General features: G+C 43.3%; 1 protein-coding gene across 3 annotated transcripts in view; it reads right to left on the minus strand.

The window, feature by feature from the left end:
* The window catches only part of TOM1L2 (target of myb1 like 2 membrane trafficking protein), a 56,447-nt gene extending 45,040 nt beyond the window's left edge, over nt 1-11,407 (minus strand). For all 3 annotated transcript variants that reach the window (XM_015643074.2, XM_015643073.2, XM_015643075.1), the window contains exon 1: nt 11,302-11,407. In XM_015643074.2, coding sequence (XP_015498560.1) covers nt 11,302-11,353 — 52 coding nt within the window. In that variant the 5' untranslated portion in view covers nt 11,354-11,407. The remainder of the gene's footprint in view (nt 1-11,301) is intronic.
* Nucleotides 11,408-11,470: the final 63 nt, after the last annotated feature.

Consider the following 11,470-nt stretch of genomic DNA (forward strand, 5'->3'; position numbering starts at 1 on the left):
GGTCTACGTCATTTTTCTTAACTTGGGCTACCAGTTCCTTCACTGAGAATCTCAGGTATTAAAGCACTGACATACTGGATGAGTAACATCTGTTGGTTAACTCTAGAAATACCAAATTTCTTAACAGTTTTGGCTCTCCAAAAAACCCCCCAAACAAACAAAGAAGCTCAAAAAAACCATCATTTTCCAAGCACCCATTAGTGGCTGAGAACTACTCATACAGACAACCCCAATAATCCAAAACCAATGACTGCATTAATTTTTCCTAATGCCAGAAAAACCAACTGCTAAAAGAAAAGAGCAGACTCCATTCATTTTATCAGCCTTAACTTACGAATCTCAGAGAAAGGGGCAGCTGAAAGTAAGGAAAGCATGCAGAGAGGTATCACAATTCTATATCCCAGCAGCATAACATGCTATAATAACCATCAAGAGCAAGGAGGTGTCCTGATCTGTGACTATCTGCCCCATTCAGGACTTCAACAACATCCAGTAATTACAGGTGAGCCCAAAAAAAATGACTTTATGGAAAGTTATGGATGATCAGTGTGTCAGTGAGCTATATTTGAAATCTATCAGCTCTTGATGGCCAATTTTGTACTACATGAGTAAAGCAAGTCCTAATAACTCACTTGGGACTTCACTCCAGTACTTACAAGCTACGTGCTTTTCATATTCATAAAACAAAACTAATTGCCTTTCATGGATGAAATGTTCTAAGAATTTTTAATCCACGTCAGCTGCAAACTCTAAAAATCCATCCCCATATATTTCAAACTCCCCCTCCCACCTGCTCACTTGTAACATGTTTGCTGCAAACAAACTAGGAGGCAGAAAGAATCATCACGCTCCTACATTAGAATTATTTGCATTATTTTTTACAGGTTACTCCTAAAATCAGTTGCCCACATTTTCACATTCCTAAAATAAACTGAAAACACTACTGAGTGAGGGGAAAAACTAGGCAAAATCTCCCATTTCTACAAGGAGGCACTCATAAGAACAGGCTTACTCCTTTGCTGCAGCGTGCTACATGAAAGTTTTAAGCAAGCATTCACAGGTGATAATTAAAATGTGTTACAAGTGAAATGCAACAGCTCTTGCTTTATATATTCCACATGCATGTTCCCACCCCCAGCTCTCCTACAACCATGAAGGTGAGAGCTGTGTCCTAGACAGAGGAAGCTTTTGAGGGTTGATGGGTCATGTTTTCTAGAGTGAAGGCTTCAGTTTGCATTTCAATTTTTCAGCCTTCCCTTGCAGTGCTGTACAGGACGACACCAGGCCTGTGCAAGAGGCAGCAAGCTCCAACCCCATCCCAATTCTCCAAAATCTCCATGGCTTGAGGATCAGTGTCTGGAATACACTAAGTGCTCACCATGGGAGGAGGGGAGAGCTGGCTTCTCTTCCACTAGGTGACAGGAATTACTTTTGCCAATGCTGTGGTCACTGAAAGGCTCTGCTGCCAGCTGCCCATTCCACGGAGCTATGCCTGCAGAAGCTTAGCAGATAAACACTTCCAAGCAATCTCCTCAGGAAACCCGAGTGCAAATCAGGCAACATGATTTTGTATGTGCAATCCCATCTTGGGGGCTGAGAAATGTGGATTTCTTGGTCTCTAATAACCCTACTAAAAATTCTGTTCCATTTTTACAGCCCTGTTTCTCATGTGCCACTGCTGCAGATAAGCCTGAAAAAGACTGATAAATAGAAAATGTAAATACCAGAAGTTTAGGTCAAGTATGCAAATGCCTATTTCTGAGACTGTCATTTTAATTTTCCCTTAAGTCCCCATTCACCAACTTGTGTTATCTAGGCACACGACTTTGTAAATTCTTCAGGTCAGGAGCTGTCCCAATCCATTTCACGTTCCGCTGCAATTGCCTCTATTACATCACACCATTAGTGTGGCAAAATTAATAAAAATGTAAATGTATCAGGGGACTGCAGCGTAATTTTGGAAAATAACTCTTCTGGTTTAACTGTCTTGGACAGTTAAAGTTCTAAATAGAACACAAATTTTGAGCAAGGTTTACAAACAGTTTGGCTTATTTAACACGTGCAGCAGGGGAGCAAACCCCAGGAATGAAACAGGCTGATCTGGTGCAGAGTATGGATGGGAGGGTAACCTTCCCACTGAGAACATGTTCAGTCTTTTGGAATTTGCAGAGAACCAGCTCCTCCTGCTTGGGAAAACCATGAGGATGAGCAGCCTGCCCTGTTCACTGCGACCAGCCCAATGACAGAGCTTCACCAGCTCCGACCAAGGTCAGCCTCTCCTGGGCATTCCTTCTTGTTTCTGGGTGAATCACGACTTTCTTCACTTCCTTTGGGTTTAATGTTCATGTACACTGTGCACATCCTTCCCCTGAGCCCAGCAGCAGCTCCCTAAGCAACCAACAAGTGCATAATGCTGCCTTTAATGAAAGGGAGCCTTTAGAGGTGCAAAGGCTGAGCGAGGCTGCACCGCTCCAGCTCCCTCCTGGTGATCACCACAGCCAGGAGATGATTCTGCACCCAAACTGAGCTTTGCTTTAAGGAATGCTACACGTGAAATACCTCATTACCCACAGCAAGACTCCAGGCCAATACCCATTAAGGAGCCTGGTAGGAAAAAGAGGTTTTTCTACTCATTGGCTATGCCAAGTCATTGGCACGGATGGGGATTTAAAAGGCAGTTTTAATTATAGTAGGTAAAACCCACAGATGATCAAGCTGCAGTGTCAGAAAACCATCAGAACTGAACACTGACCCATTTGGGTTGTTTGCTGAACTTTAATCACTTTCCAAGTCTGACAGCTGCTCAAACTTAATTGCTCATTACACTTGTAAATAAAAACTGATCTCACTCTCTGATTAGCCATCTTATAGTTGCCATAACAACTTCTTGTCTAATAAGTGATTTCAGATTTACCATTATTTGTACTAGCAGAAAATTTCACAAAGGTCTGAGTTCGCTCTTTTCAGCAAAATACCCTTCTAATTAAAACCACTGAAAATCAGTAGAGAAAGGGCAGCTCAAAGATAATGAAAAATACAAGATATTTACTACAACAGCTTAAATGTGAGCTCAGGGTAACACAAACCCAAATACATGCTGCATCCAGCCCAACCTCTACATCCCACTATCAATCATCTTATTATCATGCCTATATCCCATAACAACTGCTCAGGAAAATAGACAGAATTCAGGAAATAACTTGGGTCACAGTGTGGAGACGGATTTCATGACTCACTCCAGATGAAATATTCCAATAAAATTTGCATATTTTCTCTCCTAATCCTTAAATTAGGAACCAATTAACTGGTGAAATTCCTCATGTTAAACTGATCAGAGAGCTTTTTGGTGAAAACTGAGGAATTAAGATCCTCAACAACTTATATAAAAGAGGGGAAAATGTTGAGCCTAACAGATGTCCATTGCTTCAATTGTAATCAACAAGGTTTTAGAAGAAAAACTACAACATAATATCTCATCTCTGGATCGCTTCAGACAAAACCTTATTTAGGCAGGACTTCTTGGACAAAATTATTAATTAAAATTACTAATTAAAGGCTTGAAGATTTTTTTTTAAAGTTATCTGTATTTCAGTAAGTATTTGGTCACCAAAGCTTAAGCAAAATGCTTCTATTTAATATACAGACGTATTTATTAGTCTCAGAAGACAAAGCTGTGAAATATCTCTCACCTGTAGGCCCAGAATATCATAAAACTTTCCAAAATTTGCTGGCAAAGCTGCTGAAGCTTGCAATTTATTTAATATGCTCTAGGTAGCTTTTTGTGTTTATGGGCAAGGAAAGGCACCCCCTTCCTTCCAAAAGGAATATAAATGCAGAAAGCTATAATTGAGACAAAATAAAAGTTAAAAAAAAAAAAAAGTCAGGAAATACCAGATTTTTTAAAGGGATTTTCTGCATTTATTAAGCCAGGCAAAAAACAGGATTTTTTTTTTGTTATTTGGGTCAAATAGGAAACCAGTCATACTTCTTGCAGTAAATGTATCCCATGAAAATAAAGAGGATGCAACATGTTCAAGTTAACATCAACATTCCTGACCACATTTGGGATGCAACAAAGTCTTTCCTGCCTTAAGAACACAAAAGGAGTGCTCTGAAAAAATTCTTGGTATTCAAACACAGTTTAAACAGCTTACAACACAAATCTGTGCCTTCACTTTGTGTGTGTTTTCTTTGATCTGAATTTGAACAAAGAATTTCTTCCCAAGATAATTTAACCCAGAAGGTTTCTGAGCACCAGCTGGGGAAGAAGCTGTCCTACTCTCAAGGAATAAGGAGGCTACAAGGTAACCAACTTATTCAACAGGTTTCTTCTGAGTATCTCCTCATTTTTGAGTCTCCTGATGCTCCCTGAGACTACACTGAGCTGCCAAATGCTCTGAACCAAGATCCAGGAGCATGGGTAAATAATCCATACACAGCCATGCCAGGAATTGCTCAAACACAGATAGGCATGAATTTTTTTCATCCTTAATCTTTGATTTTGAAGTGAGTTGGTGCATTGTGGAGCCCACCTTTTAATTCTGGCAGGTAGAAAACAATCATGGACTATACATCTAAATTTAAAGACAGTGCTGCCAATAATAGACTGGCTGGATTAATTTGCATTTCCCCTTCTTGAGCAATGGGAAATGTTACCTATAGCTGGAAGATCTGACTCCCTGGGTTGTATAAAAACATGCTCACCTGAAGCAAAGGAGCTGCTGGTATGGGAAGAGAGACCCAGCTCTAGCAAAGCTTTTAGACCAGTATCTTTTGTGCTGAAGAATCATCAATTTCAAACGAGCCTTTTGCCACTGACAGTAACTGAAACAATCAGGCAGAACCATCAGCAGAATAACTACACAAATACAGAAGATAAGGCTTATCTATCCTTGGTAGGATTTTTATGCTCAGCAACAAGTTTCTTTTACATAGAAAACTAATAATTCCCCAGGCAGATGCAAATAAGAAAGAGGAAAACTAGTTCTGGATGATCTGTGCAGACTCATTGCTGCATTTCATGGGCTGAGCTTTCAGGGCACTTTCTCACTTCTCAGGGCTCCCACAATGTCCTTCCTCCCTGTGCTCTTTAAGCATTTATCACCTACTCATTGTACAGATTTTAAACCCAAACACAGAGGATGAAATTTCTTTTAGTCATGTAGGAAACACCAGATGAGGAAGGAGGTTGCCAGGCCAGCTTGAAGAGCCCCAGCCCTGCAGGTACCAGGCAGCATTTTCCCAGAAAAAGATCATCTCACCAAAACTTCTGCAAGAGCTGCTGCTGTCCCTCCACTGAGCACTGCCACTGAGAATACCAGAAATGCCTTCAACACTTTGAAAAATTGTTAATTAAAAACTCAACATAGTTTATAAAATCATAGGGAAGTCTGCCTACCTTAAAACTGTTCCTCACTAAGGAAAACACAGAGTACTTTTTTGGGGGGAAAATTGTTTTGGATGAAATATTACATCAGTAGGAAGGGTTTGTGGGGATTTTCTGTGGTTTTTTTAGGCAAGCATATTTTAAATATGCAGTTTAAAAAAAATCTGCTGAGTTCATGAACAGAGCAGTAACAAACTGGGAACAAGCTGTCCTCACTCTCACATATAGATGGCTATTAGAAGCATATGGAATATACATTAAAGCGTACCATGCTGAAAGAGATAAAACAGCATTACCCAAAAATACATGTTATAATACCTTCATGAACTACAATCTGCTTTTGTGCCTATAAAATAAATCCAGTCTTAGTAACCCAGTATTAAATGGCATTATATTAATTACCCAGCTTCACACGTGTATGTAGTTTCTCCAAGTTTGCCAGACTCACGACCCAGTATTTATTTGCTCCTTTAAAAGCAAAGACATCCATTTACGTATTTCATGGAGATTTTCCTTACAACATAATCCATTGTCATGAAGTGAAAGCAGATCCAAATAATCTTATAAAACTAAAAGCACTTTCTCAGGCTCTTTTTGCATGACAAGCACAATTCTGAATGAGCGGTGGGGAGTGGGTTTCTAACAACTGACCAGCTACAGGAGCACCTAGAAAAGTACTTCAGCTCTGAGGAGAGAACTTCTGTGCCCTTTTCACTGAAAAATTCTTCTTTTTGATACAGCAAGAAGATTTACTGCCACCTTGTATGGAGAAAAACTTTCCTTAGAATAAGGAACAATGCTTCAGTAGTTGTGGGTAAATGCAAAGGATGTTTTATTTCATTATAAGGCAATGAATGATGAGAGAGAGGATTCAGAGCCCAACAGCACGCTGCAAAAATGATATTTTACGGGGCCCACATCCTAAGATTTTGCTGTGCATTTTAAACACTGATTTCCAGCATTGGGGAAAGGCTCAGCTAATGAAAAAAATGTTTCACTTACAGCACAACAAGGTAGTAAGTTTACTCTGAGGCAAACTTAGGGAAATTTTGGACAAGAAGGCCTGGATTAATGCCTCTCACAGGAGTACCAGGGGCTGCTGGCTCTAATGCATTTCTCTGTTCCTACATGTAGCCATCAACTAATTTATTTAGGAACTGTTTTTATTCTAAGAATCAAAAAAATCTTAGAGATATAAGAAACCTGAAGAAAAGGCTCAAGTGCTTCTTATAGAAGGGAAAATAAAAAAGTGTGTTAAACCCCCTTAGCTGAAGCATTTTTCCCATTAAAAAGAATAAAAAAAGAAAAAAAAAAAGGGGGGGGGGAACAAAACAGCAGCTCTGAAAACAGCCTTTATCCACCATATATATTATCAGTTTAACAGCCTTGAATGGAAACTGCAAGTGCTTTGATAAAAATAAATTGAAGAGCTGTCTGCCTCACTGTTGCTTCAATAAAGTGCCTCTGTATCTTTTGCTGAAACCTTGTTTTTGTAGCCTCCTTAAACAATACTCTGTATTAAATCACCACACTGTTTCTTCCCCAAAAACAGACTCCAAGTGCCCAGACCAGCACTGTGCATTGAAACTTCTCTTCTGCAACAGGGACCAGGGGTGCAAACCAGCAGCACCTGATTCCCACTCCCAGCCATACAGGACAACTTCATTTCTACTCTATTGTTAAAAATTAACTTTCAAGTCTCACTGCACTTATTTCAGGTGCTGAACTTCATTCCCAGAGGAGGTCTTTGGCTCTAGGTCAGGCAGATTTGGGGCTGCAGTGAGAAGAGCTGAGTTCAGCAGCACACACAGCCCTGACCAGAGTTTGACCAAAACTGACCTTGTTGCCCCTGTCCAGCACCCTGTGAGGAGCCCATTTCACACCTCACTGCCCCAGGTCAGCCCTTTGCACCTGCATGAGAAGGGCAACAGCAAGGTTTGGTTTGGATTCAAACAAATAAGCATTTCCTTGAAGCCTTTGCAAAGTCTCCAGAGTAAAACCAAAAAAAACCCAACCTAAATCAGGCTTTCCTGTGTCCTCACATGTAAGCCATATGGCCACTATCAAATAAACAGAATGGCCAAAAAAGAGTCACCAGCACTCCACATTCTTGTAATTCAATCAGCTTTAATCATCAAAGATGTTTTCGCTAACCTGCAGCAAGGGTATTTGTTCTAATAACCTTGAATAGAGTGGTGACACTTTAAAGATGGCTCCATTGAACAAAGAAAGATAAAACCACAATTTATGGCAGGATGGTGAATCTCAAGGCAAATTCCCACTACTGTAAATTGCAGCTTTTTCTCCAGGCTGATCCCTCTCCACACAGCAAGCAGTCTGTCAGTGCTGCTTTACTACACATCTTCCTGCTCTTCTGCTCCCCACTGCTCAGGATATTCTTCAAGATGGTATTCACAGTGGTGATTGGAAAAAATAAACAGTTCAGTCGTAAGAACTGGGCCAGCACCCAAAGCCACAAAGGATCTTGTCAATCTCAATGTTCTTGGCAGCCTACAAAACCCATGGCACCCAATTCCACCTCTAGACTCTCACCAGCCTTCATAAAGACCTTCTGAAAAACACCTCACAAAACCTTTGGGAAGTATTGGATTCTGCTACAAAATTCTGGGTGAGAATTTTGGTTTATATGTAAAATGGTGCTATAAGCTCCCTTCACAGCAACCTTCAGGTAAAAAGCAATATGGAATGAAAATGGGGAGGTTTTTTTGAGCTCAGGAATCTCTCAGATACAGCTGCCTGCCTTCCACACAACAGCCCCACTAAAAACCAGCCACTCTTCTCAGGAGAGGACTTTGTTGGAGACACAAGGACAGCTGAGTGTCCATAGGTCAATCATTGTATTATAGCAAAATTAGGTGAGGTTAGTAATTAGCAGCCATGGTGATGGCTTATATTGTTTCTGCTGTGTCACCAGTGGGAATTAGATAGAAGATACCATATAAGCCAGTCCAAAAATCAGGTAGGTTTCAGCCATGAGGAACCTGGCTGCCATTTCAAGTGGCACTTTAGATGCAGGAGACTCTATCCATCTCCATTACAAATCCTCTGAGCTCATCCTAGCATTACTTTCCCACATTAAGCAAAAGAGTTAACATAAAAAGCCTGCCTAGCTTCAGACATTATCCAGATAAAGAGGAGAAAAGAGAAAATCCCTTGTATTACCTCTCTCAGCTCTCCCCAGACCTTTTCTGACATCTTTGTTCTTTCAGACCTGGCATTTATCTGCAGATATTGTAGAGGCCTAATTAAATCTTCTGGTGAACCTCTACTACTTCCTGGCAGAGAACACACATTCTTGGTGTGCTGATGGACCTACAGGATTTTCTGCACTTCTCCCTTATGGTGAGTGTTAGGCCTTGCTTGAAAACATCACAACTGTGTACAACACAATATGTTTAAACAGAAATACAAAATTATTCCATTTCTTTCAAAGAATGAAGAGAAACATAAGTGAAAATTATATTCCACAAGCTCATTGGAAAAACAAACTGTGGAAGCACTGGGCAAATAGCAGTGTCTGAGAACAAGGCATGCTTTTGTTTTACTGCTGTCTCAGAAAGGGATAACTGGCAGCGATAGGAGAAGCAGAAAAATTTGTCTTCCAAAATAAAATCTGCAGTTATCTCTTCCCCCTGGGAGTAAAAAAAACCAACACATTCTGAAAGTGCAGCTGAATTTTGCATTAAGAGAAGCTGCACACCTAACCTTATCTGATGGAAGCAGCTCAGTGTTCAAAGCCTCAAAGTTGGCAGCGACCGCACATTCAGCGAGCAAAGGGATGTGAGAGCTGTGAAAACCTTTGCACTCTGGAGTTAAAGAGGCAGAAGGCTAAAAAAGCAGATTTTACCCCTCCTGCCCCTCAACAATTCTTCAGCTCCTTCAAACCACTGAGTGATGCTAAAAGAAGCTGCCAATGAAGAGAGGATAAAGTGCTGCCTTCCCTTCCCAGGCTGAGGCAGAGGCCTGGCCCAGCAGCAGCTGTCCTGGCAGGGGTGCTCTGATGGCCAAACACAACAAAGGCAATCCACTCTAAAATCACCTTTCACTTGAGCTGTTCTCGATATTCTCCTCTGATTCCTGGCACTTCTCTCCCTCAGCAGAAGAAATAAACACCCCAGATGGCTGAGAATAAACAGCAAGTTATACATATGTCTCCATATAGCCTGGCAAAGAGAGCCCAGCCATGCTCAAAGCACAGCGTGAGACTCACCCATGCAAGGGCCTTTTACCTCGACCAGGGGGAGTCCCTGCACATGGGGATGAGGAAAGGACTAGAAAAGAGGTTTGAGGAATGAGCTGATACTCAGCAAAATTTTCTCCACTATGATTTTCAAAGACTTCCATCAAATCAACATAGAATAGCTATAGGCTAGACTATGTATAGCTGTATGTTATAGAATCACAGAATGGTTTGGGTGGGACATTAGAGATCCTCTCATTCCACACCTTCCATGGGCAGGGACACCTTCTACTATCCCAGGTTCCTCCAAGTCCCATCCAGCCTGGTCTGGAACACTCTCAGGCATGGGGCAGACACAGTTTCTCTGGGCTACCTGTGCCAGGGCACCCTCACAGGGAAGCATTTCTTCTCAATATTCCATCTACCCCTACTCTTTTGTCAGTTTGAAGCCATTCCCCCTTGTCCTGTCACTCCAAACCCTTATAAATAGTCTCTCCTCATCTTTCCTGCAGTTTCCCTTCAGGTATGGGAAGGCCACAAAAACCCAAGAAACCCCAAGGCCTTCTCTTTTCCATGCAGAACAATCCCAGTTCTCCCAGCCCTCCCTTGCAGGAGACATGCTCGGCTGAGCATCACCTTGGCTTTGGGACTGCCCGCCCTCCTGCACTGCAGGAACCTGAGCCTGCCTGTTCCTTCCCACCGCAATGTCAGAGATCTTAAATTTCTTCAGGGCCCAACAGAGGAAAGCAGGAGGAACCTGCAGAAAGGAAAACAGAGCCCACCCAGCTGAGGTGAAAACTCCAGAGTTACCAAACTCTGCACAAGTGATGCTCAGGCTTTCTCCTTTCTCTTCGTTGCTCCAGCCATGGCAACCCAGACCAACACATGAGTAGCCATGAAAGAACACATCTGTGGGAGGGAGGGAGTACCACAGCAGCCCAGGGAGGCCTTGAGTGGCCTCACAGTGAAAGTTTGCTCAGAATAACTTGCTAATGGCACCAAAGCGCTACCAAAACCACAATTCAGCCTCCAGGCTGAAAACCAAGTTTGTATTTGGGTGTCTACACCAAACCAGCACCTCTGCCCACTCAGAGGTACAGGAAGGTTCCAGTACTTTGGGAAAAAGCAGATCAACGACAGGGTGGTCTGGAAGAAGGCACTCAACTTCAGGAAAAGGAGATGGGGGGATGCACCAATTTTCTGCATCCGTCTCGACGTGGAGTCGCTCTCTTCTCATGGACAACAGCCTGTCCAAAGTCCCCCCTTTGATCCCTCCACTAACCCCACTAACCCCAAAGTCCCCCACTGAGGCCTCCAGCACTCCCCAAACGTAAAAGCCTTCCATCACCTCCAAGCCCCCACCACCTCTGTAATCTCTGCTCCCCAGAGACCCCCCTACTCATCCAGAGACCCCCGACAGCCCCCAGAGCTGCCGCACCAGCTCCAGACCCCCCATCAACCCGCACAGATCCCCATAACCCCCAAACACCTCCACTAAGCCCCATAGACCATTACCGAGCCCAAATTTCCCCCATGGGCTCTCACAAACTCCCCACCCACCGCTCCCAGAGCTCCTCACAGACCCCCCAGACCCCCCCCAGCCCCTCACCGACCCCCAGACCCCCCCGCTGCCTCCAGCCTCGCCCGCCGACCGAAACCTCCGCTGTCTCTCCGGACTCCCCCGGGCCCCTCCGCGCTCCCCAGGCCGCCGTACCGAGGCTCTGCCCCACCGGGGTGCTGAACGGGTTCCCCAGCAGAAACTCCATCTTGGGATGACAACAAACAGCGGCCCAGCGCCCACCCCTCCCGCACCGCGCCCTGAGCGACAGCCGCGCGCACCAACCACAGCGCGCGCTGGCGGGCGGGGCCCGCCTCCCTGCGCT

This window comes from Parus major, chromosome 14 (genome assembly GCF_001522545.3).
Source record: "Parus major isolate Abel chromosome 14, Parus_major1.1, whole genome shotgun sequence".
Taxonomy (NCBI): Eukaryota; Metazoa; Chordata; class Aves; order Passeriformes; family Paridae; genus Parus; species Parus major.